Source organism: Netta rufina (genome assembly GCF_964035555.1).
Source record: "Netta rufina genome assembly, chromosome: 2".
In the NCBI taxonomy this organism is placed as follows: domain Eukaryota; kingdom Metazoa; phylum Chordata; class Aves; order Anseriformes; family Anatidae; genus Netta; species Netta rufina.
Genome location: NC_140124.1, coordinates 63,194,695 through 63,211,020, shown reverse-complemented (window position 1 = coordinate 63,211,020; position 16,326 = coordinate 63,194,695). Strand labels below are relative to the sequence as shown.

General features: G+C 40.4%; 1 protein-coding gene across 2 annotated transcripts in view; it reads left to right on the top strand.

Annotated features, from left to right (window-relative positions):
- Nucleotides 1-16,326, top strand: part of ELMO1 (engulfment and cell motility 1) — a 332,530-nt gene that overhangs the window by 35,958 nt on the left and 280,246 nt on the right. For both annotated transcript variants that reach the window (XM_084306854.1, XM_084306855.1), the window contains exon 3: nt 10,654-10,803. In XM_084306854.1, coding sequence (XP_084162980.1) covers nt 10,726-10,803 — 78 coding nt within the window. In that variant the 5' untranslated portion in view covers nt 10,654-10,725. The remainder of the gene's footprint in view (nt 1-10,653; nt 10,804-16,326) is intronic.

Genomic DNA, 16,326 nt, shown 5'->3' with positions numbered 1-16,326 from the left:
AGAATGATAAAACAGTGGTTATGCTCACAGGGGAGTTAGTGAAGGGATGTTACTTTATTTGTGAAAATTATGAACTCCAGCAATCAGCAGAGCACTATAAATGTATTTGGATTTTATCCAAATACTTTAATCTTTTAATGTCTATTACAATTATAAAGGAGCTCATTGAGTTAATGAAACATACTGTAATGAGCTTGTAATTGCATATTTTTACATCATTTTCTGCTACTGAATTGAATCTCAGCTATGCGCCATGGACTGTGCACAGGTGAAATAAATCTGTTTTTCAGGCTCAGAGTGTTTCCATGACAGTTTAAGACAAGCAGATTATTCCTGCTCTTCTCTTTGCCCCTACCCATTCTTTATTGTTGTCCTGATGATGCTCAGGTGGGTGAGTGTTAGATGTGTCTTTGTTTTGCTGGGGTTAGTTTTTGAGCGCTCCATCGTTCTGAACCAGCCTGCTGGCCAGGTTGTGCCACAGGGGCAATGGAGATGTAAGAGCTGCTGGGGAACTGGGCCTTGAATGGCAGGAGCCTGAGGGTGTGGGAGTGAAAAGATTTCAGTTTAGCAGAAATCGTAAGGATGATGGCTCAGGATGATGCTATGTATTACAATATTTTTAACATAGAATGGTTGTGAGGATTCATTTTTTCTATCTAGTAAGTTAGAGGTATTCAGGTTATTATACAGCAAGGACATCGCGTCCTCTTGGCTGTTGCTGCCAGGCTCTCCCTGTCCTGTAGCTGGCATTTGTAAGTTCTTAGCAGGTAAAATACTTGGTAATAGCTCTGGGGTGGAATTGAGAGTATTAAAATATTTGAGGCACTCAATTTGTTGTTAAGATAATACAAAACAGCATCACACAGCAAGTGGTGGTTCATTTTGAATGCATGTTTTGATAGAAGTCAATTGAGTTGCAGCAGCAATCAGTGACAACTGATGTTCTGGCTCCTGAGAAGGAAACTGCCACGAGTTATTTTGCAGAATAGTGTGGCTGGCACAGTTCAGTCCTCAGCGTGCAGACAGTGCTGGTCATGTCATCTCTATGCGTGTATTGTGGGAAGGTTTAAGCACGCAGTTCGTAGATTAGACAATTTGGAAGCAGCAAGTGTTTTGCTCATTCTTGGCATAGCTGTGCATGTTCCCAGAGACGCTGGAGCAGGAGCTTCATCCAGAGCTTGGAGACAGAAACACAGCTGTGCCACCATCAGCTTTTGATGGTGAGCATTAGCCAAAGCCATTTGGGGAGTCTTAGAGAACCTTTGTAATTATAGTTACTTATGAGATAGAAGTCAGGTACCTAGCAAAGCAGATCATATATGCTACAAATGTGGCTTTTTAATTGATGATGGCTTCTTACCTGAGCAGTGAAGTAAATTGGCTAATATTTTTAATGAGTTATGTTCAAGATGGTGATTCTGACTGTAAAATTATTGCCGCTTTTTTTTCAGATAGTTACACAGAGGACTGATTAACAGCTGCCTTTGGTTTAAATTAACAGCTGCCTTTGGTTTCAGCAGTGGCTGAATTGGTGCCCTTTCCCCTACCCCTCCTTTTTTTTTTTTTATCATAGGCTGGCATGTTAGCATAAATTAGATTCAGTGGGTTTTTAAATTCATATGTGGGTTTTAATCTGGGAGTGAACACATCACATGTTCTACTGTCCCCATGAGAAAGGAGAGACAGTAATCTTCTCAACTGGTGTCCACTGCTTAAATAGCTTGAATCTCTGGAGCTCACGACTGAAATCTCTCAATGGATGACGTTTGCATCATTCCTTCCTCCTTCCCTGTGCCTTGTGGGTTTTAACATGGAAAATAATGCACAATAAAACTAGGGGGTGACCGCAGACTATATTGAGTGCTTGAATGTGATGTATTGGACTATAACACAAAAGCAATTTACAGTAGTTTTCCTGTCAGAAATAGTTTCATCTTGATCTTTAAGATCTTAGTTCAAGTTATAGAAGACTGGGATTATTTGAATGGTGCTCTTGAATTGCTGGCTGGTAAGAGTTAGAGAGATTGTTGTTCTGAAGTTAAAACTGACAGCCATTTTTATTATATTTAGAGAACATTGCTATCACATGGAAGGCAGCCTGCTAAAAGAGCTGCCCTTTTTGCTCATTGTACACACATCTGAGTGCAGAAAAGGCAAAACATTTGAACACAGATGGGCAGGCTACGACTTCGAGTGCTTGGGGTCATTACATCAATGTACGGAATAGAATCACAGAAAGGTTGAGGCTGGAAAGGGCTAGTGGAAGTCATCTTGGCCAACCATCCTGCTCAAGCAGGGTCACTGTTACTTGTGGTTTTGTAATGGACAGATGAGCAAGGGATAGTCTCCTGTTAAAACACTCAAATCTCCCATTACCAAATGTCATGCTTAAGGCAGTTCACCAAGATGCACACAGGGTTCATCACCTCTGGAAGTGTACTGGGTGAGCAGAGTGCTGGCACGGCTGTTACCTTGTCGTCACATTACTTCTGAATGGTCTCTAGCTTCCCGACAAATCACAATCTGCATTCTGCTTGGATGAACCCGGAGCTTGCCCTGTAGTTGTTTTGGGATGCGACTGTGTTGACATTTCCTTCCTTAGCATCTCTGTATTCCTGTTTCCAAAGTGGGCTTGCTAATGTCCATTAAAATGCCAGAGTAGTCTCAACAACAAATATCTGTTGGAGATGGTCTCTCTAATGCACAATAGTTCAAGTTATTCCACAAGTTTTAGGAATAGACAAGGTCTCCAATATTAAGTATCTTTTTTTTTTTATTTTTTTTTTTTTTTATTTTTTCCCCTGGGTGGCCATAACTTTACTTTCCATGTGCAGTTTCGTTGTTTTGCTCAACGTCCTTCGGAGTGCAGGCACTGGAAAGTCTGTAAGTGATGGGGCAAGTTGTTCTTTGCAAATATGTGTGTTAAGAGCAGAGAGCAAGGTGCCTTGCTAGACAGGGATAGAATTAGGAATTGTATGGTGGTCTTAAGTCAGGAACATATGGACTTTTTGTGTGTGTGTGTGTGTCTGACTGTTAGCTGTTTTGATGCATTTATTTCAGTAGTTATGAATGAAACAGCACTGGTAGGAATACCTGTGTAGACAGAACTGCTTTCTGCTGCAAGATTGACAAATGTGTTTTTTCTTTTGCTTTTTGTCATCTTTGAAGTGCAGTATCAATGCCCTAAGCAGAAGGCTGGATTCTTAAACTTGTTACCGTATCAGACTCATAATGATAAGTGATATTTTGCTTGCTGCTTCTCTTATTTCTTGTGAGCATGATGATAAGCATCTGGCTCAGTTGACTTACTGTGGAGTATCAGTGTGCATCTCTTTTCCAATCTACTTTTCTTTGCAGAATGATTTCTTCAGAAAATAATTGTTTGTTTCAGCCTTTGACATCCTGTCTGTGTACTGTCAGCTAACTTGGTTATTTCCTTTAGTATTCATGCATTTGTCCTCTCTTCCTCCATTTGACTGCTAACTTCCTGACTATACCAGTAGTTCTTCCATATGTCATAAGCATCAATAAGGTTTAAAAAAAGCACACGCAGTTTGTTATATGCTATTTCTTGATCTTGCTTCTAGCATGGTTTAGAACGTCTCCCAACCTTGAGCTTATCTTCTTGTATCTGCTGCTTTCTTTGGGATATAGCCAGTCATCGCTGCCTAGATTCAGTCTCTGCTGAAATGAAGCAATCAAGTGTCATCATCTTGACTGAAGATGCTCTTTTGTGTGCTCTTTCTAACCCTCTGATTTATCAAAATGCCAGGAAAATCCCAAGTACCATAGCCAGATCACGTTGGTGATAGAAAGGAAGACTGTGACCTTTTGTTCTTTCTTTACTCTTAGTTGAATCCAATTCAAAACTGATTTCCTGGGTCACAGAACTCTTGATGAACTTTCTCTCTTGAACCTCTTTGATGCGTTTTCAGCCAACCTGTAATAAACTTATTCTATTTCCAATTACAACGAACTCCTTTGGAGTGTTCTTAGGTGAAACATTGCGAACTCCACAAGAAATTGTACCTGTTCTTTGGAGTCATTATATTTACTTTGCCTTATTTTAGTTAATTTCATGGTACCAGCTCCCTTTTTTCTTTTTCTCCATAGCTTTCTTATTGCTGATTTTTTTCCTACCGGTAAGAGCAGCAGCACTGGGTGGAGTTGAGATTTAATCTTTTCCCCCATTGCTTTTATTTCTCAGGTTATGTGAGACTACATTGAGAGGTAGGAAAAGTAAATTTTATTCAGATGGAATTCTTGATTTTTTTTATTGTTGTTGTTGCTTGCTTCAGTTTACAAACATCTGGAGTTAGAACCCAATGACAAGAAACATCTCCAAATTAAGCAGCAAGCCCTGATAAACTGTGAGAAGTTTAGATTAATTCTAACACTTTGTGCAGGTTAGTATTTGGTTTTGTTTGCTTAATACCTGTTCTGATTTGATATGCTAGATAGGTTCTCAACACATTTGAAAAATCAAACTTATTGTGAAGCTAAATATAACTTCTTTGACTGTCATGTTGTAACTGTTTTTTCCCCTTGGAATAGCTTTTGAATATTTGAGTGAGTGGTTTGGTACTTTCCTGATCTCTAGCTTGAAGAGTTTTGATATTAACATCTTTAGTAAACAGTATCTTTAGCTGACTGGATGGTATATGAGTGTTAATTAAACTGCTAGAATAGTTCATTTTCTTTGAATAATCACAACCAAGTTTTTAGTTCTTCTCAATTTCCTAAATTATAGGTGTGTAACTCAGATTTCCTTAGTAGAAGGAGCATGGTATTCCAAGAAGCAGGGGAGTTCAAATTAAATAAGTACCCACATTTTTCTAGCATGTTTCAATATGGTCTCTAGAAGCAAAACCAGACAGCCTGCTTGCCTGTATTCCAAGTAGAATCACAGAACGGCTTGGGCTGGAAGGGACCATAAAGACCAGTCAGTTCCAGCTCCCCCAGCCATGGGCAGGGATGATGCCCACTAGACCAGGTTGCCCAAAGTCCAATCCAACCTGGCCTTGAACACCTCTAGGGATGGGTCATCCACAGCTTCTCTGGGCAACCTGTGCCAGTGCCTCACCACCCTTCAGAGTAAAGAATTTTGTCCTGATATGTAGTCTAAATTTACACTTGTTTACAACCATTCTCCCTTGTCCCATAACTACACTCCCTGATGAAAAGTCTCTCCCCATCTTTCCTGTTGGCCTCCTTTAAGTACTGGAAAGTTGCTGAAAGGTCTCCTTGGAGCTTTTTCTTCCCTAGGTAGAGCAACCCCAACTCCCTCAGCCTATCTTCATAGGAGAGGTACTGCAGCCCCTGATCATCTGTATGACCTGCCTCTGGCTGTGCTCTAGCATTCCTATGTCCTTACGCTGGGGGCCCCAGAGCTGAACCCAGTACAGCAGGTGGGGTCTCACAAAAGTGGAGCAGAAGGGGAGAATCACCTCCCTCGACTGCTGGCCACGCTTCTAATGCAGCCCAGGGTACGGTTGGCTTTCTGGGCTGAATATAGCTCATGGCTCCTGTAGACCTTTCTTTTCCATTTGTGGCACAGCATCTGGGGATTTTTTTTTGATGTGGGTCTGCTGGGCCTTTGTGACTTCTGTCTAGTTTGAGGTGGATAACGCTGAGCCTGTAACAGACAAGAAGCCAGCATGAAAGCTTTTTTATGTATATGAAGTGTACATCCAGCCCCCTGGCTCCTGTGCCTTGTTTTCAGTCCTTGCAGAGATGGCAGAGCGTATTTAGTGCTCCTTAGGCTCGGCTGCTCAGTCATGTAGGCTAACTCCAAAAATAACTCTCTTGGGGGTATTAATCTAGTGCTGGATTACCTTTCTAAAATGGTTAATCAGACGTGATCCCCGGGGGACCTTTTGAAAGAGCTTGCCACTTGGTTCCTGTTGGCTGGGGCCGCCGGAGCGCAGCGGAGGAGGCTGACGAGGTCTGACAGGACACGGTTATGTAAGGGCCTGGGAGGAGCGCGAGTGCTGGGTTTGTGCAGTGGGTTCGGACACGGCCAGGCAGCATTCGGCCATCAGCCACCTCCGTGGAGCTGCCTCACGGCACAGAGAGAGCAGTATGGGGCAACCTGCCTGCCGGCGGGGAGGGCAGGCTTCAGGTCATCCCTCCAGACGCTGCCTTCTATCTGAGAGGTGAAACACATGCTTCGTTTTATTACATTCCCGAATGCATGTGGTGTTCCTCTAGTTGTTTTTAAATCATCTGCTTCCCTACTTCTGCTGTTCATCAAATGACCTGGCTCCGTGTTTGAATGTCGCATTTCTTCTTTTCTGTAAAAGAAGAAATGAGCTGTTGTAGGCTGCTATTTTCACACACAACTAAAACTTCTAGTCACGTAACTCCTCGTAGCCTTCATTTTTTCTCATGTCCATAGAGTAAGAATACAGTTTGTTTCTTTGGAGACATACTCTGATAGCTGTAAGTATTAAAGCACTTGGATCCTTGTATGGGATGTGCCAGGGAAATGGCAAAGCAAGTTTAAGACAAAGCATGTTCTTCGGAGAAAGCTAATTTCATACTCGAATAAAATCCTGGTCTCCACATGCAAGGCATAGATAGACGGGAAAGGTAAATAAGGTAAATAAGGTAAAAGGTAAATAAGTTTTATTGACATGTGTAGTGAATTAATCCTTCAGACCCGGGTAGGTAAAGTGAGAGCTGGCATGTGCATGCTGATGCATTTTTTGCATTAAATTTAACATGCCTTTATTTCCAACATGAGTGTTTATTACTTTGACTTAGTAAACAACTGGAAGCACTGCAGAATGTAGTTGAGATGCAGGAATATACTGTAGTTGGTAATAATAACTTGCAGAATTTGCACTTTAATGGACTAATCTGTCATAGTTCTGAAAAATATATTTGTGTAAGAAGGCATGCTAAAGCAGTAGGGATCTTTTGTTGTGGTGTTTTTGTTTGTTTGTTTGTTTTTTCTCCTCCTTGAAATTATAAAATAGTGTGCTGCTGAGTGTGGAAGTTGCTTAAACCTCTTCCAGGTTACAGCTGCATGCATGCACTGAGGCGAATGATATGTGCCCTCTTTTCCCTCAGACCTCTCCTCTACCTCATACAGTTGTATGCACACATGCATTGTATTGCCTTTAGGTTTTAACTTGAAGATGAATGTTGTAAAAATGAGCAATGCTTCTCAGATCCCACTAGGAGGGAGAAGGGAATTGTACTCGAGAAAAATATGTTACTAACCCTTCAGTGATGTCCTTGTCCTTCTGCTGTTTGACTGCTGCTGGCATAACAAAACGCAGTTGAACTTGGTTCTGGTTCTTCATTCATGTCATGTGAATTGATTCCAGTTTAGTAAAAAATTCTCACCAGGGACCGTGCCTTCATTTTGTATTGGGCAGTGCCTAACACAGTGTACCAGTGGAATAAGTAGTAGGTAATTCATAATTTTCTGCACTGTAGGTTGCAGAATTTTCTTTGCAATCATAATTTTGTGATGACAAATGAACATCTATTTTGACTTAAAATATATATATATACATGTATGTTTCTGGCATTGACACATAGGTAGAACAAAACCACATTACCTTTCAGATTCTATTACCTTTCAGATTCTGTGTGGAAATCATAAGACTAATAGCTAGGAAAAAAGTCTGAGCACATGTGACTAGGACGTCCACCAAGAAACAGAAAGGAAAGAAGTTTGTAGTGACAATTCTGTATATGCTTTTCAGCATTCAGAGTACACAGATGCTTCTGAGGTGGCCTTCTCCTAGTGGGAGAAGTTGAATTACCTCCATTTGTATTGGTTAAAGATCTATCACTTTGCTTTGTCTTTTGTAACTGTATAAGCATGCATATATTAATTATAATTATGTAGGAGATCTTTAGTGCTAGCCTGCATTAAAAACTAGACACACTGAAATTGCCTTCTGAACGTTGTGACAGAGTTCTCTAGCACCATGCCTTGGAATGCAAATGATCATTTTCCATTGCTGAATGTGATTAACTTACAATCTGCTTTTCTCGACTGTTGTTTCTTAAACCATTTGCCTCCTTTCTGTGGGACTTGTTAAGATGGACCACAACTCGCTAGAGGAAAATGAGGGCTAGTGTTCACATTTGCATGTGAGTGTGGAAGTTTTCTGCAAATTTATTACTGTGTGCTGTTGTTTTGCTTTCACAGTCATGGCTAGTAGTTGTGAATCAAAGCATTTCTTCCAGCATTCACAGCGAGCTTTATGTTAGCTAACCCCCTAGGGGGAATGTCCAGTGTCTTTCCTGCCAGAGAACCCCGTGTTTTCCAGGACATGCAGGGAGAGGTCTCTCAGGTACCTTGGCAGCCAGCTCGGCTGAATCATTGCAGACAGTTTAACACCAAACCACCAGACTGAAACTACCGGGGACTTTTCTGCTGTGGAGGTGGGAAATGCCGTCATTGTAAGTGTGTCAGCAAAAAGGCGTGAAGGTCTCAGTTTCATTTTACTGTAGAGGTGGATTAACAGCTCACTGCTGCCAACAGGTCTTGCTTCTTCCCTGCCAAGTTGGGCCACCCCTGGGAAGCTGTTTGACTGGAAAACATGGCAAAAAGCAGGCAACCAAAATTATAATTATTATTATTTTGCTAGTTAGAATGAATTGAGTCAGCATGCTACACAGCCAGGGGAGCACTCACACAAGATGCAAACAGTGGGAGCAAGGGATGTTAGGGGAGAGGTGATGGGGGCTTTGTATTATTTGGGCTCTAATGGAGAAGCTGCAATCAGCAGTGAATATCTGACCATTCTTAATCACCAGCAAGCCAGTCAGTTGCTTTAATTGTGTTTAATCCTGGTCCCTTTAATATCTAGCAGGAGCTTCTGTGCATGTACCAATGCAGACACTGTCACTGCGTTTCTTGATAAGGTTGTTCTGCCTTTCAAGGTGTTTCCTGCAATACAGTCTTATTTAGAGACCATCCATTGTCTTATTTATTGCCTTGCACTTTGCTTTGTGATGATGTGTGATGTTGTCAGCATCAGAGCTGCCATTGTTGAAAATAAATTGCTGCAGCGTTGAAGTTCATAATTTTATATATATATATTTTTTTTTTTGTATGTGTTGAGAGGTCCACATAGAATGTAGCAGGGCTGGAGGTTGAGGAGGGCTGGGCCTTTGCAGACTAGACCAGAAGACACATGTTGGGGGTTAGATAGAGCCATATGCATGAAGGCAGGGCCAGCTTGTAAGCAGTGGAAGATGGAGGTACAAAATTTCTAGATGAAAGCATGGTTTCATGGTTTTGCTCAGGCTGCTCCAAGTTTATGTTTCTGCTGTAGTTGGAGAAGAGTTCATGGTTAGTCTGGGTTAAGATGAAGCAGCAGTGGAAGGTGGTTAGAGACTTTTTTTGTTTCATTTCCTGTACTTGTTTGTGGCTTTTGGATGTCTTGTCTGGTATGTTCTGTCAACTTATCCCTTGCCTTAGCTCTTCTAAAGGGTGTATGTATGAGAACGTGTCCATGCTTTCACCACTTCCTTTTCTTTTCTTCTAAGAAGAAGGGGGCTGCACCTCTGGGGATTTCTGCCGTTTCTTTCATTTTGCCCAATGTGGTAGTGCTCAGTTAGGTCTCAAGAGAAGGTGTGGGAAATGCCACAGTCTAAATGGAGGGCTCGGCAAAGCAAGTGAGCATGTTGCTGTCTGCACAAGGTGCTGTGCCTGACAATTGCAGAGCTTTGCTAATTCAGTGGCGGTCCTGCTGCTGAGCTGGGAGAGGGGTAAGGAAGGTTTGCTTGCAAGCTCAGAGATGCACTGCTCCTCTCTGCAAAATACATATTGTTGTTGCAAGGTTACAAACTTCAGTGAGCCAAAAAGAGACAGAACTTAAATTCTGCAAAGCCTGAGGATTTGCCTGTTCCGCTTTTCTATTCTTCTCCAAAATTCACAGCCTGTCCTATTTGACATACGATCGTATTGACATTCATGTTCTTGCAGAACTGTGAATGTTTTATGTAGCTGTCTGGTATCATTGTTGATGTATACTGTATCCTTGTGTATTCTTGTCTGAGATTTACCATAAAGAGGTATTTATATTACGGTATCTTTGACTTACTTAGGTGAGGTTGTGTGTGTATATGTATATGTGGAAACTGCTGTGTTCTGCCTTCTTCCTGACATCCTGGTTGCTATAGTGCAGTGATCTATTTGTGAACACTCAGAAGATCACTGCTATAGTTAAAAGAAACAGTGTTTCCTGGCCATAACTTCCTGGGCAATCTCTTCTTCTGGAGCGCGAGCTGTAACCGATGCGATCACGTTCCCTGGGACTCAAGGAGTGACACCGTAATAGGAGCTTCCTCTAGTTTGTCGCTTTACCCCAATAGCATATTTAATAATGTTTAAAAATAGTTTGTCTATTTAAATCTAATGCATGCCTATTATTCACTGTACATTTCAGTGCTTCAGCCATCTTTTGAACAGGCTGTCTGGCTGTGCAGTGTGTCGTGGCATTGTGTCCTCTGTTTGCTTTTGTAATATGTGTGATTCTTGTGCTCTTGCACAGCCATATACATAGATGTTTTCATGCACCTGCCCAGCCAGGCAAAATGTAGGAAATGAAGCAGCAGTGGTAGAGTTCTGTCTGAGCTGCCGTGTCTTTTTTTTTTTTTTTTTTTATTCCCTTTTCCCTGCAGGTGTGAATGAGAGAGGCTCTCTGCAGTATTTAGTGTCCAGTTGTACTGGCTCCGAAGAACAGCAGCGTCGCAATGCCCCCTCCTGCTGATATAGTGAAGGTGGCGATTGAATGGCCAGGTGCCTTCCCCAAGTTGATGGAAATTGATCAAGTAAGTGCCTGTGCATGTGTGCTCCTATGTACATCTATAGGGAGAGACGGGACATGTACATATGTATGTGTGTATATATACACGTGTACTTCTGTGTGTCTGTCTGTCTCTGCATTATGTTTGTTTATATGTGCATGTTTCTGTGAGTACATATGCAGTATAAGGTGTTTTTATAAGGGGTGTAACCCTTTTCCTGTGTTACTGCTTATAATTTTTGATGTGTTCTGCCACGTTTTTGGATTTGCTTTTTCTTTTTAAACAGGTGCTTAAATGATACGTTCACTGCTTGTGTGACCCACTTAACACTTTTGTGCCTTAGTTTGTTCAGCTGTAAAATTGTGGTAATGTTGTTATCTATTGGCAGAAAGTCTTCTCAAATTTTTACAGTCAGTGCTATGTATTTGTAGTATGATCATGCTGAATGGCTGCAGCAAGTGCAGATTTTGGAACTTGAGCAGTAGCATGTTCTGAGCAGGGGAGTCTTTGCTGTTCCTTGTGGGCTCCTCATGGGTTGCCCTGTTTTCCCGGTCATTTCTAGTGCAGTGGCCACAAGGATGAGAATGATTTGAGGCAGTGTACAGAAATTAATAAAATAAAATTTATGAATTAAACTTTCATGTAGGTAATTTGGAGGGGGGCACAGGAGGAAGAGCTCAAGTTATACAAGTGCTGCATTTTATGTTCTGGACTTCCCTGAGATTGTTTTTTGTGGCACATGCATTAATATTAAAAAGCAACCTCTTTAAAATTTAACTACGTACCCATAATGTACTGAAATCTTACAGAATGCTACCTGTTTAGAATAATTATTTCTGTAAATAGTATTCAGAGTGAAGGAAAGCTTGCAAGTATTTAATAGTGTGTTTAGACCCTAATGTATTCAGGGACCAAGAACATTATGAAGCTCTATTGAAGAGGAGAAAATCTGAATTCATGCTGAAAATGTTTTACTGAAATAGGATCCTACTTTCTTTGTGCAGTGCAGTTTCACTTCTAGTTAACCCCACTGTGGTGGGTGCCCAGTATTTAGTACTTTGTGGCTTGTTTTCCAGAGCCACTGTGCTTTTCCATTTTCATTTGCTAAAATTTTTTAGTAAGCATATTTGTGCAGATACAAATCTCTTGCCTTCTGGAGTGAAGAATGTTTTACTTTTTTTCCCTCTTATATAACAAATGAGAGACACTGTGCACACTGTGTTCAGAGAAAGATGCATGTTAGTCATGGTGAACAACAGCTCATTGCTACCAAGTACGGTGGGGATGAAGAGGATCTAATAGTTTTCAGTCTCCTTTCAAGCAGCAGCAAAATAATAACAAAATGATTGTTTTTAATTTACAAAAGGCCTTAAAGTGACTCTCCAGCCGAAACTCATGCCTTATCTAAAATGCAAGCTTATTGTCCTGGAACCTTCGTTTTACCTTTGTTATATAAGATTTATAGAGGACAAGGAAAAGGAGTGCTGATTTGTGTGGGGTGCCCCTCTTCTTAGCCAGCCTGTGAGGGCCAGCCAGGCTGTTGGCCAGTTTCCTCATGCCACTTTGTGGGAAGAGAGAAGAGGGAAATTGAGGCTGAAGGGGAGAAGGCTAACAGCAACTTAACTCCTCATTTGGGGGGAAAAGGAGGAATGAGAGTTAAGGAGCTCACCCCTTGCCTTTCTGACGTGGCAAATGTGGATATGATGACAAGAGATGAAGATGGGAGAGACGCATCCTTTCTTCATATGCATACACACAAATCTGCATGTTTGCTGTTGTTGGGAATGGGACAAATGTGGGCATGAGCCTTAAAAACCTGTGGGGTACTGCATACTTGTAAACACACAGCTCTGCTTTTGGTTAACTTGATGCTAACTTTTTCCCAATCTGTTTCTCTTAAAACATATATTTAATTGAAGAGTTCTAGTGGGGAAGATGATGTGTACCTCAGATGGCTTGCTCCCTGAGATGATAAAGGGCAGCAAGGAAAAGGAAGGCAGAAAAATAAATTGCCCATTGGCCAAGGCACTGCAGCCAAAGAGTACAGTGTTTGCCTCCTAGGTGGGATCTGCCCATTCAAGCACCCTACGATACACATTCTGAAACCACCAAACACTTGATCTGCTCTACCATTTTCCTCCCTTTCTTATCTCTTACCAGCAAGAAAATCAGTGTTTAAAAAGAACAGGAGTGTATTATTAAAGACAAAATACAAAAACAAAACAAAGCAAAAAAAATCACCTCACTCTAGCATAATGCAAGCTCTTTGTCTTTCATTGTTCTGAAACTATTCCAAATATCGAAAAAAACACCGTGGAAAACACTACAAAAAATATGTACCTTAAGGTTGCTTTTTGTATATGTATGGAAGCATTTATTTATACTCAGTTGCACAGTATTCCCAGTTCACCTTCTGCTTTTATGCATATTTTGCTTAGCAATGAAGAGAGTAAGATAGTTTCAGAATAGTTATTGTGAAGCCACAGTAATTGACATCGGTGTATTGGAAGGTGTTAGGCCTGAGAAGAGCTCATGAGTACTTCTTTTCCCAGCAAATGTTAGTGAACTTTGTTGAATATCTCCCCTTCAGGTGCATGACTTCTGACAACCTGAACGCTGATGTACAGACCTTTTCTAGTTGATGCTTTGTACTATGTTTCTGTGTAATTGTTGACTTGGGCTCATCAATGATGGTTTTAATGTTAAGCAGACAAAATTTGTCTCACTAAGTTAGGGAGGCTCTTTGCCTGCACTAACAATATATAATAAAGCACTTTGCTGAGCCAGCCTAAGTGCCTAACCTTTCTTTTCATTCATCCAGGAGAGGCACAAGATGGATATTTGGGGATGATAACTATTTTAGCCTACCCATTCAAATCCATTTGTGTTTTGTATAATAATGTTTTGTACTAAAACCAGGGTTTCTTTAAACTCTGGGATGAACTTCCTGACCATTGGAGGTAAACACTGGTGCTACACAAAGGAGCAGTTTATAATTAAACTTGGCCGTGCAGTCTCTTCCTCCAGATTTAATTTTAGCAGATGTGAATCTTTACTTTTGCTCTACGAAAGAAAGCAAACCAACCCCAAACAGTTGTACAATGCTGTTCAAAGTATAATCTGGTCTAGTGGGCAATATTTACAGGAGCAATGTCAAATTAAAATTTCTTGTTAAAACAGTGCAGAGCATCATGTGGTGGGGGGAAGCAGGGGCTGCTTTACATTAACGCTTTCTCTACGGTTTAGACTTAGCAAGTTTCTTTTACGAGTGTGTTTCAAGTTATTGTTGTCTCTTTTCTTCTGCCAGTGTATGTTATAAATGCCATTTTAATTGTTTCTTTTCTTCAGAGAAGTCATTGCACTTCACTGCATATTAAGAGGAAACCAAAGAGATTTTTTAAAGGGACTTTTCAAGTTGTTTGGGGTTTCAGACCTTAAATCTGGACCCTTAGGGAGTGTTAATTGATTTAGTTCAGTGTTTCTCAAACTGCAGGGAGAGATGCAGTTCAAAAGGGGTTGTGAAATGCTTAATTAGAGAAGAGAAAGTGGCACATCGTTTCTACAATGTGTGTTGACTAAGAATAGCTGTAGTTCCTGCAAGTGCTGTCACTAGTAATAGCAGTATACCAATATGATCCTAGCAGCATGAATCTAAATGTATGCAGTATTAGTGAGCACCAAAATTGTTCAGGTACTGAAGAAGGAAGAGACGTTGACTTCTGCTTATACAAGAGGCTGTGCCGTGAAGTGTAACTCCCAATCCTTAGTGCTGGCCGCAGACTTCAACTCTTAAAATCAAGTGGTTAGTGCCAAGGGCATGAAGGAAGAGAGGGGTACTTACCTCCTTCCCATAGACCTGTAAAACGATATGAAATCTTACTCCAAAATTGGGAAATTGATCCAAAAGTGGATGAGCCAAAAGGTGGCTGATGTTTCAAAAACACCCACTTGTCTAACTTAAGTCAGTTAGCTAATGCTAGGGCCTATTTAAAACCAGCTTCCAGGTTTTAAACAAAGACAAACAATCATTTAATGCGTTATATTACTGTCAGTATTTCAGCTTCACAAAACAGTAGATGAAACTGATTATAAAGCAGATAGTAACCAGCATATAATCATAGTGAAAGTGTTTAACATTTTTTATTATCCTTTTAGTTTTATTATCATCAGGGATTATTAATAGAACTGGTAAAGGAAATCATATCCACTAACTTAATGTACCATTTTCTTTGTTGGAATAACGAAAGGTCTCAATTTTATTTATATTTCTGGATTAAAAAAATTCTTCAGCAACAAGAATAATATTAGAAGGAATAATGCAGATTTTTTAATACATTGATTATAATTCAGTGCACTAAGACATATATACAGAAACAGTACTTTGTTAACATAATGAATCAATCATTGTTAATTGCAATGGATGGTGAAAAATACGGTTTCTTTTTGTACAGAGCTATAGGGTTGGAGCATTTGTCATCAGAGCTTCAGCTCTCTGCTGTGGTGGCAGACAGCCATCCTGGATAAAGATGTTATAGTTGCATGTTATGTTTTATTAATCTGGCCATGGGCTTGTCCAAAGCCACATTCCTACTGGCAGGTTAGTCTGTTAAGGCTGCAAACTGACATCCTATGCTGTGTGGCTGGGACCTCATGACTGAAAAATATATCTTAAAAAACAACCAACCAACCAATCAACCAACAACAACAACAAAAAACACACAAAAAAACCAGCTGTTGTATACTGTTGAATACAGAGACAGCAAGAAAGCTTAACAGACTGAAGAGGCAATAGCTGTAGGGAAGGGTTAGAAAATGTGAAAGAAATGGGGAAAAATGAAATGGAAATGTTGAGTTAGTCTAATAAATGCTATTTATTTTCTACTTGTTGCTGTCTTATATGTTAGGAAACAGTTAAGTTATAGAAGCAAAAATAGATCCTGAAGGCACTTGAAATAGTGTCCCTCCTTAAGGTCTTGGAGAAATAGTGTCCCAGTGTTCCTGACCCATGGCACAGACAGTGCTAAGGAAGAGCACCTTTTGAAACAAGATGAGAATTAATGGTGTTCTACCTATTTTACTCTGAGTCTGATTTTATTAGCACCATATTACTAGCCAGAACCTCATGGTGGGAGCCTGAATTTTGGTACCCTCAGCTGATGGCCTTCTTAAGGTGAAGGCTGAACATAACTGTAAGGTTATTGCATCTGCACAGAAGCACATGCAATGAGACACAGGGATGCTTGTAGCAACTTTTAAAATTATTATTATTATTTTTGTTAAGAAACAGCAGTTGTCTCTTCTCTTAAAATTTAATTCTTCTGTATTTAAAGGAAACAGTATGTATAATCATGAAATTCCTGGAGTTACACACCACTTGAATTAATTACAAGATAACCTCATTCACATTCTGGCTAACTGGAGTATCCAGGAACACTTCATAATTCAGTTTCATAATTCTCCTTCCAGGACTCCAAGATTGTACTACAAAAGAGAGCACTATTAAACAAACAAACAAAAAAAAAAAAACAAAAAAAAAAACACTACAGT